Source organism: Sebastes fasciatus, chromosome 8 (assembly GCF_043250625.1).
Source record: "Sebastes fasciatus isolate fSebFas1 chromosome 8, fSebFas1.pri, whole genome shotgun sequence".
Classification (NCBI taxonomy): Eukaryota; Metazoa; Chordata; class Actinopteri; order Perciformes; family Sebastidae; genus Sebastes; species Sebastes fasciatus.
This window is the reverse complement of record NC_133802.1, coordinates 17119346-17133748: the sequence shown is the minus strand read 5'-3', so window position 1 is coordinate 17133748 and position 14403 is coordinate 17119346. Positions and strand designations below refer to the sequence as shown.

General features: G+C 40.4%; 3 protein-coding genes across 3 annotated transcripts; 2 read left to right on the top strand and 1 right to left on the bottom strand.

The window, feature by feature from the left end:
• The first annotated feature begins 883 nt into the window (after positions 1-883).
• Positions 884-4715, top strand: mbd4 (methyl-CpG binding domain protein 4). The gene is made up of 8 exons (XM_074643910.1): positions 884-985; positions 1501-1781; positions 1891-2576; positions 3509-3574; positions 3686-3820; positions 3921-4070; positions 4244-4347; positions 4440-4715. The coding sequence occupies exons 2-8, from the start codon at positions 1609-1611 to the stop codon at positions 4512-4514; spliced, it is 1389 nt and encodes a 462-aa protein (XP_074500011.1). The 5' UTR covers positions 884-985; positions 1501-1608; the 3' UTR covers positions 4515-4715.
• A 256-nt stretch (positions 4716-4971) lies between these two features.
• On the top strand, positions 4972-7402 carry LOC141772662 (uncharacterized). The gene is made up of 6 exons (XM_074643909.1): positions 4972-5175; positions 5280-5416; positions 5530-5657; positions 5760-5819; positions 5945-6134; positions 6289-7402. The coding sequence occupies exons 1-6, from the start codon at positions 5166-5168 to the stop codon at positions 6397-6399; spliced, it is 636 nt and encodes a 211-aa protein (XP_074500010.1). The 5' UTR covers positions 4972-5165; the 3' UTR covers positions 6400-7402.
• A 156-nt stretch (positions 7403-7558) lies between these two features.
• On the bottom strand, positions 7559-14403 carry creld1b (cysteine-rich with EGF-like domains 1b). The gene is made up of 11 exons (XM_074643908.1): positions 14110-14403; positions 12184-12304; positions 11997-12079; positions 11522-11632; positions 11337-11428; positions 10977-11156; positions 10773-10868; positions 10593-10676; positions 9227-9322; positions 8991-9131; positions 7559-8897 (listed from the first exon to the last, which is right to left on the bottom strand). Exons 2-11 carry the CDS (start codon positions 12298-12300, stop codon positions 8677-8679), a joined length of 1221 nt encoding a protein of 406 aa, XP_074500009.1. The 5' UTR covers positions 12301-12304; positions 14110-14403; the 3' UTR covers positions 7559-8676.

Sequence of the window (14403 nt, the reverse complement as noted above, 5' to 3'; positions counted from 1 at the left end):
CGAAATGTGTTTCTGAAAACATTTGAGGCGAGAAATAAGCCATGCAGTTGCTGAATCTGTCTTTATTTTGGATCGACAAAGTTTATTTTAAAAGATCTCGGGAGTTTCAAGGGGCAGCGAGTCGTGACGCCCGTGATTTGCATAAAGTAGACTAGCCCTCAACTTTATGCAAACAAGGAGCGGGTGTTGTGACGTCACGCTACCAGAATGCATTGCGTGGCTGCTTACATAGACAATGAATGGGGAGTGTGGAAAGCACGGAGCCTGTGGACACGTACCATTAGAGCCGGCTCCCGTCCGAGAGCCATTTTTTTTTTTCTTTACTTAATTCAAGGCAGAATGATAGGACGCTCTTCTCCGCGCCACGGGCACTCCATGCACTCCATGCACTCCATGCACTGACTGTGACTGAATGTTGTGTTAATGACGTCCGTGCAACCAATCAGGTGATGACAGACAAGGATCATACCATCAAGCAGGGAGGGGCAGGGGTGCGTGGCGCGTTGACGGTCTACAGGTACAGAGCAGGAGGGAGAGAGAAAGAGAGAGAGGAGTGCGATGTGCGAATAGCAGACAAGATGAGTGACAGTCGGAAACGAAGCAGCATGTAAAATTATGGTATTCAGGAAATTATAAGGTTTAGTATAATTATATTGAATTTAAGTGATATTTGTTCACACATACTAATCAAAAATCAAAACAGTGATAAATTTGGCTGAATTATAAAAAGGCAGAAGTGGTAAAACAAAGAGCCGTTTGGGAGCCGAAAGAGCCGGCTCTTCTTGGTGAGCTGAGCCAAATGATCTGGCTCACTAAAAAGAGCAGGAATTCCCATCACTAGCTCCGTTTGCATGATTCGTTCTCACTGCGCATGCTCAGATCTGCTCGCTTCTTCCTGTGTGAAAGACAACAGAGAGCTCAGCACACCCATGAGTCTGCTGCATCATACATGCCTGCACTCCTGTGAGAAAGGAAGGAGATAGAGGTTAGTAAACAATTTGATTGCTGGTTATCATGTCTGTTGTATAGTTAGATCCATGATATGTTGAGTGGTGGTACTTTACCTACTTTGTTTTACATTGTATAATAGATAGATGTTATCCATGTGTTGTTGTTATTGTTGTTTATGCACCAAATATTTGGAACAAGCTCCCAGAAACCTGCAGGACCAGCTCCAACTCTGAGTTCTTTTAAATCAAAGCTTAAAACTTTCCTGTTTGCTGCTGCCTTTTATTAAACCAGATAATGATCTTATACTGCACTAGAACTTTTACTCTTGTGTGTTATACTGTATTTTAGCTTCTATCTTAGCTTTTATTTTTACCTTGTTTTTATTTTCTAATCTTTAATGTTTTTATGTTTTTTATAACTGTTTTAATTATGTTTTAATGTTCTTTTGCACTTTGTCAAAATGTTCTTGAATGTTTATGTAAATCACTTTCAATTCCCCTGTTGCTGACAAATAAAGCTGCCTTGCCTTGTTGTAATCATATATTTTAGGTAAATAAGACCAGGAATGGATGCTGCTGATGTTTGAGCTTCAAGGGGGACTCCATCACTTCAGAATCCACCGGGTCCGACAACAACAACACCAGCACACCTCTCAAAATGCAGTCTAGCTGTGATATCCAGCTGGAAAACAGTGGAGACATAACTAACCAAAGTCACAAGGACGAGGATGACTCATCCCGTACTTCCGCATTGCCCGGTGGGTGGATCAGAGAGGTGAGGCAGCGGAAAGCAGGGAAGACAGCAGGCAAAATGGACATCTACATTACGAGGTGACTCATTGTTTTCTTGCAATCCTGTCTGCATTGTCATCATACCATGACTAAGTGCTTTGGAATTCCAGTTATATCAGTGTCTTAATTGATTTCTCTTTTGTGTAAGTCCCCAAGGGAAGAAGTTCCGCTCAAGATCATCCCTGCATGCTTTCCTCCTGAAAGATGGAGAAGGAAACTTAGACATAAACCTTTTTGATTTCACCACATCCAAGGACGATGTCGTCACCACTTCACAGTTACTCCCCTCCCGAGTGAAACAGAGGAGAAAGAAAAAAAGACATGCAGATGGACAGCAGGAGACAACAGAAGGTGTAACAGAAATACTCGATCCACCTCCAAATAAATCTAAAAGAGCCTCTTCCTCCCTCAGAAGTGATGCTAAACACAGAAAAGTAAAGAGTGCAACTGTGAAGTGTTGCAAACAAGCTGCACCTTCAGCTACAGAGGATGATGTCAAACTGCAGAGGAGCCCTCAGAGGGCGGGTCAGCTGAGAGAGAAGCTACTCAGACTGGCTCCTTCCAGTAACCAACAAAACACTCTCATTGTTCACAAGGACGACGAAAAAGAGAAAGACTCGCTGCCTTCTGTCCCGACTCTGAATGTTGAACCTGCCACTGAGAGCGAGAACGAGGGTGAGGATGAACGAGGCGGAGATGAGATACAGAGTGAAGGTTGCAACAAGCCTAATTCTGAACTGGAGGCTGACAGTTACAAGGATGAGGAAGAGGAGGTGTTGTTGGTACCTGACATCACTAGTGAGAGCTGCACGCAAGTGAGAGATTCCCAGAATAGTGAGTCTGATCCACACCGTCTGTCAGCTTGTAAAAGTAGCAGTTTTAATTAGTTTTCTCTGGATCTACTTTAACGTATATTTTATTTTTTATTTCAGCATCTTATATAATGCAGCACAATCACTATAATTTCACATTTTAACAGTTTCTTTATCCAGTTTCCAGCTGCCTTCACATTTCTTCTTACTTCCAGCTATTACTACATAAAAATGGATGTTCAAAGGGGGGAAGAAATGTCAATTATTACAGAATATATGTGATTTGTTCCATAGTTTGAGGCAGGAACAGGTTTCAAGTAATACTGTACACTTGATGGTGGCCACTAATATGATTTGTAACAAGTAGAATACCTCTTTAAGGGCATTGAGCACATACTTCCATTATTAACTGAACTTCAGACATGATCATAGAAGTGCACATATGATGAGTATGATTTGATTGCAGCATCTGGAAGTATCATATTACTTACCATTTAGAATTCCCACCAAGTATTTGAAATAGTCACCAGCTTGAGTGGGTTATTTAAACATTTTCCCATTACTTGCGTGTTTAAATCTAAATCTTATTTTCATTTCTTTGTAGATTTCTTTAGAAATCTGTGTGTGTTTTAAGCTCTGCAAACATTAAATCAAACATCTCATCAGACATTGTGTGCGATATTAAAAGTAAATCAAATATTACGCAAGAAAATTCACTCACAGGGCTCACACACCATGGCTGACATCAAAAGTAAAGAGGAAAGGATTCATTAAGGGTGAAGTGATTGCAGCTCAGGGGGGGACGACTCCTCTCCAGGCAGGAGTGCTTGTGCTATCCTCGCTGCCTCAGCTGTGACCATGTGATCTCCTCGATGTGGACTTCTGACATTATGTGTCATAAGAAATGTCTTCTTTTTATATATAAATATACATAAATGTTTCCCGTCTGCCTAGGATCCAAGAGTGTGGAAGACAAACGGAAAACGAGCCCTTATTTCAGCAGGAAACCCCCCACTGATGGTAATGTTAAAACAGTTCATTTAAATAATTTAAATAAAAGTATTAAATGTGATAGCATAAAGTATAGCCTACCTCAACAGTTAAGTTGACATGTCGACTGTCTTTACGCAGGCCTTAGCCCACCCAAGAGGAAGGCCTTCAAGAAGTGGACACCTCCTCGCTCACCCTACAACCTCGTACAGGAAACCCTGTTCCACGACCCCTGGAAGCTCCTAGTGGCCACCATTTTTCTGAATAAGACCACTGGTAAAAGATCCAACATACACAAACACACATTACATTGCGACATTATTGTACCAATGAGTACTTCAGTCTAGCTTTTCTCCTTTTTTTTACAATACTGCAGGCAAGATGGCCATACCAGTACTGTGGCAGTTCTTTGAGCAATACCCGTCTCCAGAGGTGACCCGGGAGGCCGACTGGAAGCCCCTGTGTGAACTCATGAAGCCACTAGGCCTGTATGAGCTCAGATCCAAATCAATCATACGCTTCTCAGGTGAATGTGCTCGTCTTTTATACGTGATGGATAACAGTATCCACTTCTATGCACATTAATTACAGTGCAGTGTTAATATGCTGTCACTGTAGATTTGTAATGTTTTAATCAAAATCAATGAAGCAATAAGAGTGGCCAGAAAAACCTCACAATCCCTTTTTTCTCCCGTGTAGATGAATATCTAAATAAACAGTGGCGTTACCCCATCGAGCTGCACGGTATTGGGAAGTACGGCAACGACTCTTACAGGATCTTCTGTGTGGGAGAGTGGAGAGAGGTGAGTCTAATCCTAACTATTTTGGATTACATTAGTTTTGCAATGTTCATTAATGCCAAATCTGACATTGTAATACTATTTTTATGTCAAAGGTGAAACCTGAAGATCACATGTTAAACAAATACCACGACTGGCTGTGGGAGAACCATGAAACACTTGGAATCTGAAACGCAACGTATGAGGAAGATTTGCTGTGGCGCAGCAGACAAGAAAATCAGTTACATCACATAAACAATACACATAACAATATTAATATTATGATGAATTTGCAATGTTAAACCCGCATCCCTTTAAAATTATGCTGTTTTATTTATTCCTTTTAAAAAGTTTTACTCAATGTGCAATAAAATGTTTTAAGTGGTTTAAAAGTTGATTCATGAGTGCATTATTAAGTTTTCTGACTGGTTTTCTTGTTCCATGTCTTTGTACGTAGATGAGATCTGAATAAATCTTCTGACTGTATGTGGTTAGTCCAATGTCACAGGCTAATAATCTTTCTTTTTGAGTGCACTGATGCATGACCTTACAATCCACACAGTAGCTTGATTTTAAATAGAGGAGGGCGGGGGGGGGACTTGATTCCCAAGGCAACTGTTGCCACCGCAAAACACTCAGTGAATGCACAAGCATGTCACGGTTTAATCTCTAACTAGTGCCAGTACAGTCATTTGCTGTATTTACATTTGGAGCTGTGTTATGATTTACTAGAAATGTGAATTGCAACTTTAAGAAGATAATTAAAAGTGCAGGATTTGACACTTTGGAGAGTTCCATTCCACGAAGACTTCTCTGTTGGGCGAAACAGAAGAAACTACAAAATGAGACTACGTAAGAAAACCACCTTGTTTTTCCATTTGTTGTCTATTTAGTGTTACCAGTAAACATCTTGAAACGTGCTGTGATTCTGTTCATCTCAATCTTCATTACCGCAGCAGCCATCTCTATAGCTTCCACACCAGTGTGGATCCCTCACGACACACTGCCTGTCCGGCAGAGTCGCAGCCTGGTGGTCACCCCCGTGGCATTTCCCAGCATCACAGACTCTGCCCGGCTGTGGACGAGCAGTCAGGTGAGCAGAGATTCACTGACACTTCATCCATTGTCTGGCTGTTCTCCTGTCTGTCTCATAGGAAGATGTTTGAGGTTAGAAAAAAAAAAAACATACACAAATCTGCTCTGTAGATGATTCCAAGACTGAACCCTTTACATCCACCTTTGGTCCACAAACGCACTGTCTGTCTGGAGACGCCAGCTGTTCACCACCACAACCACCAGAGGACTCTGATTATGCAGAGGAGAGAGCACCACAGGTAGGAGCATCTGACCTCACTACGATAGAGAATCACTGAGGTCATCTTTGCTTTGGAGAGCTGAGTTTTGAGTTCCTGACTTGTAGTTGGTTGATGTGTCAGGTATCATCAAGTGTGGAGAAAACCTTTTTATGGGACCAGCAGTGAGAGAGAAGAGTACCGGTAAGATAAACACTTTCTCTTTCATACTCAAAATCTCCTAAATGGGGATTGCATTTTATACTGCATATAAATTATACATCTTTAAGTTCATTGGTGACAAAGAAAAGCCGTTCACTTTCCTGTAGGAAGGAGTTGCGTGAGCAGTTAAAGAGGCAGATGGAGGAGAAAAGTGTAGCGCTGAGGCTGCAGCTGGCCGGTAAAGTGAAGGAAGCAGAGTATGTACGAGAAGTGGACCGCCTCGCCCTGTTCAGTGAAAGACAGCTGAAGATCCAGCACAGCAAAGCAATGACTGCTTACAGAGACGAGAACAAGAGGGTAAAGTCCCACATATACTTTGTGTTTCCACTGCTAATGCTTTATGTCCCTCACAATAGTATCCTGATAATGCTTCCAACATGCTGGATGCTCTCAGGTTACAACAATATAGGGAGTGTCTGAGGTTTTTCTCTTGCTGTGTGTGTGTGAGCAGCTAATGGAGCAGAGCTGGAGGGACAGAGCACTAACGCGCTCCCAGGAGACCCTGAAGGAGAGAGAGCTGCTGGGCCTCAACCCCATTAACTGGAGTGGAACACTGAAATAGGTCGAACCTCAACACCCAGAGTCAAAACCTCAGACTCCGGCCTCATGGATGTCAGATGAAAATGGGATGCAACATATACAGTGCGTGTAATTAGTGCTGTGATAGCTATTGAAGGAACTTTAAGAGGGATATTCGTAGGATTTTCTAAACTGGGACGAACCAAATGAAGCTCTTCAGCATTCCTCAGAATATATAAGAATGCCGATTTATCTCCAATCTTACTTTATAAAGGTTGTGTTATTCGCCACCGTGTAAATCTAAGTACTCCCCCGATTTAGATATGCACTCCTATAACATTATCAGACGGACAGTTGTTTTAAAAAATTTCAAAAATCAATGCAGCAGAACCAGAGATTATAGTTATGTTCCAAATCACATACTTTTTCTTTTAGTACATACTGCAGCTGCTCTTACAAAGTACGTACTGTTGCATGTAGTATGCATATAACTGGGACATGCTATTTTGTCATAACATTGCACCTTGAACTTTGACCCTCTTGCTCATATATAGGGCAGTAAGGGCAGCTGCAGTATACTAAAAGTAAAAAGTATGTGATTTGGAACGTAGCTATCCTAAATCTTTTTCTGGCATACTAAATAGTATGGTAGTATGAGTACTGGAACGCACAGATTGTCTTTTTTTATTCTGTGCATTCTTCTTTCTTGTCAAAACCTGGTGCCTACATTACCCACAATGCAACCCAATCACCAACAATTATGTTGCAGATTTGGATAGGTTGTGCTAGCAGTGGCTAATGTTGCTTTGAGCTACTAGCCTCAAGCAGAGATGAGGAGCACAGAGGTCTGGTAAGGTCACTTATTTCTAACTACACAGCCCCAGATTTTTTTTTAATTTTCAAACTCATAATCCTCTGCCCCAAACAACTTAAAAAAAAAAAAGACTTCATACAATATTTTCTACATATGGAGGAGTATTCCCCAAGACCTGCAAACAGACTTTGATGTGTAAAATCGGTGGAGTTCCCCTTCAAGCGTTTCTTTCTGTCACCGACTTCCTGCATGTCCTATAATTTATGATGCAACATGCAATTGTAGAAAATAATTTCCATAAGATTGAATGTTTTTCCTCATTCTGTTTATGTAAAGAGCTGAGGAAGCTTGACAAAATTCAAATAAAACTTCAAATAAAAAACATGAGGAGTGACAGACTTTTTATTGTAAAGCAAACAACGAATAATGACTGGGAAACTTTCCTCACTAGGAAAACCAAAGTAGATGGTCGGATAAGAAGTGATGCTTCAGTGGCTTTCTAACATGATTCTATTACAGTATATCTGCTAGAATTACAATTGAACAGACTAAAAAAAAACTGTGTTGGAAATACACACAAAAATATGAAAATGTCCGGAGCAAAATATGATTAACATCTTCCCAATAAATATTGCTTTCAAAATAAATGAAAAGGCAACAGAAAATGGCTTCAACCATCCAGATCAGAGCTGGTATTTACCGTAGCACAGTCCCTCACACACTCATTAATGGTCAATAGCAGTAGTGATAACGTCTTCCATGCCAAAGTAAGACAATAAATTAATACATAGGGTGTCGTACCTTTCATTCCAAATCCTATTTTCATGCATTATTACTAAAAAGAATCATTCGGTAAGTAAGGAGGTAAAAAGTCATTCAGTGAACATAAATAAGTGGCTCATAATGGAAATATCCCAGAGTTTCAATGAGCTTTCTTTTTGGGATGATTGAGGAAATTCCTAAAAATTCCCATATCTAACCACACGCCCATTGCAAGAAGCTTGAGTGTTGCAGTGACCCAACACAGCCAAACCGTACGTACCATTCAGACTATGGGAAACCCTCTGCTTCACAGCATTGACATGAAAAAAACATGATGGACGTGATGACTGGAGGTTTTGACTGTGTGGAAGAAAAACGACATCATTTTAACATTGAGGCCAGATGAGACATCCAAATGCATAATAGATTTTAACAATCAGTAGTGGTCTTCATGTCACCCTCGTTCCCAACAAAGTCGAGGTAGGGGATTAAGTTCGGCTCCTTTATATCAGTGCAGTGTTGCTTTTGTTATTCCTCTTCCAAGATTCACGGCTTCAAAGCCTTCAAGTTCTCACTTTTTTCCTGCATTATCCTATTCATAAACATAAATGAACCCGAGCCCTTTCAAGTAACTCCCCGTGTAAATCCCTGAAAGGCTAGCATTGCAGGGATAGTTTCTTGCCCCCAGTTGAATCTTAGTCACCTTAACCGGCTGGTATCCCAGTGTCCTTTGCTTCAGACAGTCTAGCGTCCCTTCAGAAATCCATCCAGCATGTAGTCTCCCTTTTCTGTCAGCCAGTATCCGGCCATAGCGGCTACGCCTCCGATGAAAATGGCCGTGAAAACCATGTCACCCTTAGCAGCGAGCGTAGCTATGGCACAGATTACAACGCCAAAGAACATCTGCTGCAGTACGAGGACCTCGTCGTCTGTCATGTCGTCAAAAAGCCCCTTCTCTGGGCCAGCTGAGGAGGTAGAGGAAAAGACACTTAGCCAACAGATCTGAGAAGCTGTCAACAATATTATGTGTTTGTATATTTACTGCTGCGGCTGCTTACCAGGAGGCTTATTTTCAACACAAATGCTATCTCTTCTAATGAATCCATCAGCACAGTCACAGTGGAAGGAGCCCTCCTCGTTGATACAGGCCTCATTGAGTCCTGGGCATGCTATTGCACGATCGCTACATTCATCTATATCTGTGCGAGGAAGCAAATACAAATTTTAAGGAAATCAGGAAGAAAGGTGCAGAGGTGTGGCACAGAATTTCAGTAAATAAGTGGTATATCCTTACCGAGACACTTTGCTCCTCTCAATTTGTAGCCACGTGCACATTTCTTACAGCGGGCAGGACCACTACCCATGCAGCCCACACATGCCTGGTCACAGCCTGGATACACAAAAGCAAAGTGGTCAACATTAGGTACTAAACTGGGAATTACGTGCTACATTTTATGAATAACTGAATTTGTCACACAGTGGAGAATGTTTCCATTTCCTCAAAAAACAGCATGAAATAAAGTTTACAATAACGACCAACTAGAGCAGCAACAATTAGTCAACAAAAAATTATTTGCCACGTACTTTGATAATTGATCGAATTCGTTTGCCATTTTTCAAGCAAAAGTGACAAATATTCACTGGTTCGACCTCGTCAAATGTGAAGATTTGATGTTTTTCTTCGTCATATATGACAGTAAAATGAATGTCTTTGGGTTTTGGACTGTTGATAAAATAAAAGTAATTTGAACACAAATTCCTTAAGCTGTGGGAAATTATAATTTAATATATATCACTACTTTATGGCATTTTATAGACAAAACAATAGAGTGCTGCAGGGATGACGCATTTATGTAAGCCAACCAGGAAGTTAGCATCACACAACAAAAAGTGAGTATACACAATGAGGCTGTAATGACCGACGAGTCAGCGTGATGACATTTAGCCACTTTCAATTCAATTCTTTTTTATATAGCGTCAAATCATAACAGAAGTTATCTTGTTAGCAATCACCTTTTTTAAGATGCAGAGTCCTCAAAATTCACGAATGGGATATTTACTGACATATTTTACCATTTTTATTGACAGTGGATAGAGTCTTGGAAAGGGGGGGAGAGAGAGAGAGTGAGAGAGTGGATGCGGAAAGGGCCACAGGCCGGATTCGAACCCGGGCCACCGCGGTCAGGACTGAGGCCTGTTACATGGGCGCCCGCTCTACCAACTGAGCTAACCAGGCGCCCTTTACTGACATATTTTATGTTGTAGAACAAAAGGCTTCTAACCAAAATCCATTAAAAAAACAAACAAACATTGACTTCAAGATGAGGGTACCGGAAGTGCACAAATGTTAACTAATTTCCAGGTTTTAGGACTTATTACTGCACCACTATTAATCAAGAAAATAATCAGAAGATTAATCGATAATTCAAATAACACTTAGTAGCACAGAAAACCATTCGTATTTTATTTTGTGATGAAATACAGTAGATTTTTTATTATAATTTCTCCAATTTTGCAAAGGTAACTAAAAACCTGCCTCTCATCACAAATAATTAAAAAAGAAAAATTGTAGTAACCGCAGAAAATCTAGTGACGCGTACTTGCATTTCATTTGGTGCAATACAGTTTGTTGAGAACAGCAACTACACGAGAGAACTTACCTCTGCATTCATATGCTCCTTCTGTGTTGTGACAGTAGGTGTTAGAAGGACAACGAGCCAGCTCTGTACCACACTCGTCGATGTCTAAGAGACATACAAGGGCAGTCAAACAACATACATCCACACAACTGGCACAGAGTCAATGAAATGTTACCAAACGACCTCTAAAGCCAAACTCACCCACGCACTTGTTGTCATGAAGGATCCAGCCGGGTTTGCAGTCAAGGCATTTGTAGTCCTGCGGCCCTGCGCATTTCTTACATGAGTGGTAGCAAGCTACAAAGGGTGAAAGACAAGGAGACAGTGGGAAGGTCAATTTAAGACGACCTCAACCAGGATTAAATACATGTAGAGGGTTGAAACAGTTGTATGAATCTCAGGCACCTGCACAGGCTCCTATGCTGTCGTTGGAGCTTTTCTCTCTGTAGTAGCCATCAGCACAGCTCTGGCACAGACGGCCCGAGTATCCCGGATCACAGACACATTCTCCGTCTCCAAGGCGAGTCCCCTCCCCCTCGCAGCGTCCCAGACCTCCACACACACCACCAGGGCTGGATGGACACTCTGTATTACATAAATATGCTATTAGTGGTACTCTGGGTCTAAATTAGCATGGTGATTTTTTACATCTTTATGAAGTCTACAACATTCTTCACATAGGACAACCAATGTGAACAAGTACGGTTTGGCATGGTAAGGTTTTCTACACTGCTATCAGGAAGCTTCTGTTTATGTTTTTCACACCTTTGCAGGAAGGTCCAAAGCGCCCAGGCGGACAGCAGAGTCTCAGCTCCTCTATGCACAGCCACTCAAACAGGTCCGGTGCCTCCTGCTGCCTATAGGACAAATACATCATGTCAGTCATGAAGTTAAAACATGTTCCTCTCACAGAACAACAAACAATTATACTACATAATACACATATTTACCTGTGGAACCACCATGTCTCCACTTGGTCTTCTATCTGCTCCAGCAGCTGGTTACATTCAAAATCGGCTTTCTCACAAGCGGCTTCAACTATCTCCAGGAGCCGAGTCTCACTGAAACAAGAGACTAGCAATTAGAGATGTAAGACAAAAGTAGAATAACAGAACAGATGCTTTCTCACCCCCTCCCACCCCAAAAGAAGAGTGGAGCCCTGCTCTGGTCCACCGAGAGAATTCATTGACCTCAGTGGACTTTAACATTTAAAACAGACCGCCATTCACACATTACAAAATATCATATAGATGTGCAGGGAAGACAAAGGACTTCCGAATTGATTCTGGATGGTACAAATTCAAGAAAGATAGAGGTTTTTCTTTTTGGTATTTGTGATACCAAGTATTGACTGACTGCAAAATCCCCATAGATAGAAGTAACTCAAAAAAGTGTAGGTGTAACTCCAATTAAACTTTCTCTTACCTGCGTGCATACTTAGCCAGCTTTTCTTCTTCCCAGGCAGTGTTTCCTCCCCCAAAGTTCTTGTTGGCTGTTATTTCCAAGCCCTTAAATAGGGGGAAATTAATTTCAAGACTCAGGAATACTGAAAAAGCTTGGCTCCAGAAGAAGACAAGCATGAACTGATGGTACATTAACTTAACTGCGGTACCTTAATGAAACTCTCTGTGAGTTTTCGGCAAGTCTGGCATGGCGCGGTCTGGACTCTCACCACAGAGAGCTCTGAGAGAAGCACCAGAGCAGGCAGGAACGGCCAGGCCCACCACATGATCCTTCACAAAACACACAAAACCAGTAATGGTATGGTAAATAAATAAAAATGTTCAGGTTTAAATACTTGACAGTGATCATCCTAGGAAGTATCATCAAATACACATGCCTTCAGAAGACATTAACTGGATGCTACGTACTATTACTGTATGCAGTAACGCAACAAGAACATCTGCACAATACAAAGCCATGCAATATATACTAGTTTTACTTTAGATAGATAGATAAATAGATAGATAGATAGATAGATCGATCCCCAAAGAGAAATAGAGGTGTCACAGCAGCAATTTACATACATCACAAAAACGTGCATCACTCACACAAACAACATGAGCTAAGTACAAAAAACACCGTATTCACAAATCTCTATATACATACCAACTAGGCACTATCTGCACTACCTGCAACCACCTCTCCTAACCACTGGTGCACTTTAAACTTACTTTACACTACATCCCATATTCCATTTTATAGACTGCACATATTACATCTATTTATTGTACACTACATTTTTTTATTGACGGACGGTACACGCTATGTCCATTCACTATGTTCATTTACTATGTTCATTCACTTTGTATATTCACTATGTATATTCACTATGTTCATTCACTTTGTATATTCACTATGTATATTCACTATGTTCATTCACTATGTTCATTCACTTTGTATATTCACTTTGTATATTCACTATGTTCATTCACTTTGTATATTCACTATGTATATTCACTATGTTCATTCACTTTGTATATTCATTATGTATATTCACTATGTTCATTCACTTTGTATATTCATTATGTATATTCATTATGTATATTCACTATGTTCATTCACTATGTTCATTCACTTTGTATATTCACTATGTTCATTCACTTTGTATATTCACAATGTTCATTTACTATGTTCATTCACTATGTATATTCACTATGTTCATTCACTTTGTATATTCACTATGTTCATTTACTATGTTCAGTTACTATGTTCATTCACTTTGTATATTCACTATGTATATTTACTATGTATATTCTGTATTTCTATTTATTGTTTAATAATCTTTTTGTACACCTGCACCTCTGTATCTGCACTTTGCTGCTTTGTCACCTGAATTTCCCCCCTGGGATTAATAAAGGTTCATCTTATCTTATCTTAACTACTACTTAACACTAGATAAAAGAAATAAAATATACAATAAAAATAGAATTAACGATATATCTCTCTCTATATATATAAATCTATATATATATATCTTTTGTGATGCATAATATTCAGTATTAATTGGGACAGTGTCAGAGTGGTTATAACTTCTGGTATTTTTTAAAGCTGTATTTTTGTAGTTTAAATAGATTGCATTAGTTGTAATATTAAGCACATCCTCTGTAATGCCAAAAATATTATTATCAAACAGATTTAAGTTATTTTTTATACCTAAACACATGCAATCCTCCAGTAGCTCAGTGCTGTTATATTAATTAAGTCTTTAAACACACTCCTCTCAGCCTGGTTGTGATGCTCTTCTTCCAGCGTTAGCTTCCTGGTTAGCTTAGCTAGCTCAGCATCAGCACCACAACAACAATCTGCCATCTAGCAGCTGGTGTAGCTAAGGTCAGCAGAGAGCTAGCTGCTAAGCTACGCTAACAGCGTCTCTGTCATTGTCTGCTAATCTATCCGGTGTCACTTTAAAGTCTATTGAACTCAGTCCCATAACATCCTCCTAATATATATATTTAACTATCTGCTAGGTGATGTTTATTGCTCTGATATTATCTAGCTAAGAGCTTCTTTTAGCTGATATATAATCTGTTTTTACCTTATTTCCTCGTCCGCAGCACCACTGAAGATGAAGATTGTCTTGTCTGCTGGATCACACAACGCAGGCAGGGTTTCACATCTTTGGTCACTTTTAATGCTTCAAATGTGCCATTTTTGTTGTTGGTTAAGCTCGTTAACGCTGGTGGTGTAGTGCTTATATGCACTAGGCTTGTGTGTAGAGCTGTGAGCTACTGGAGCTCTGCTGCTGCTGAGGATGAATGAATGAAGCAGCAGCTCTTCCAGTCTCTTCTCTCTGCTGCTGCAGCTGAGCACACACACAGGATGTGCAGGA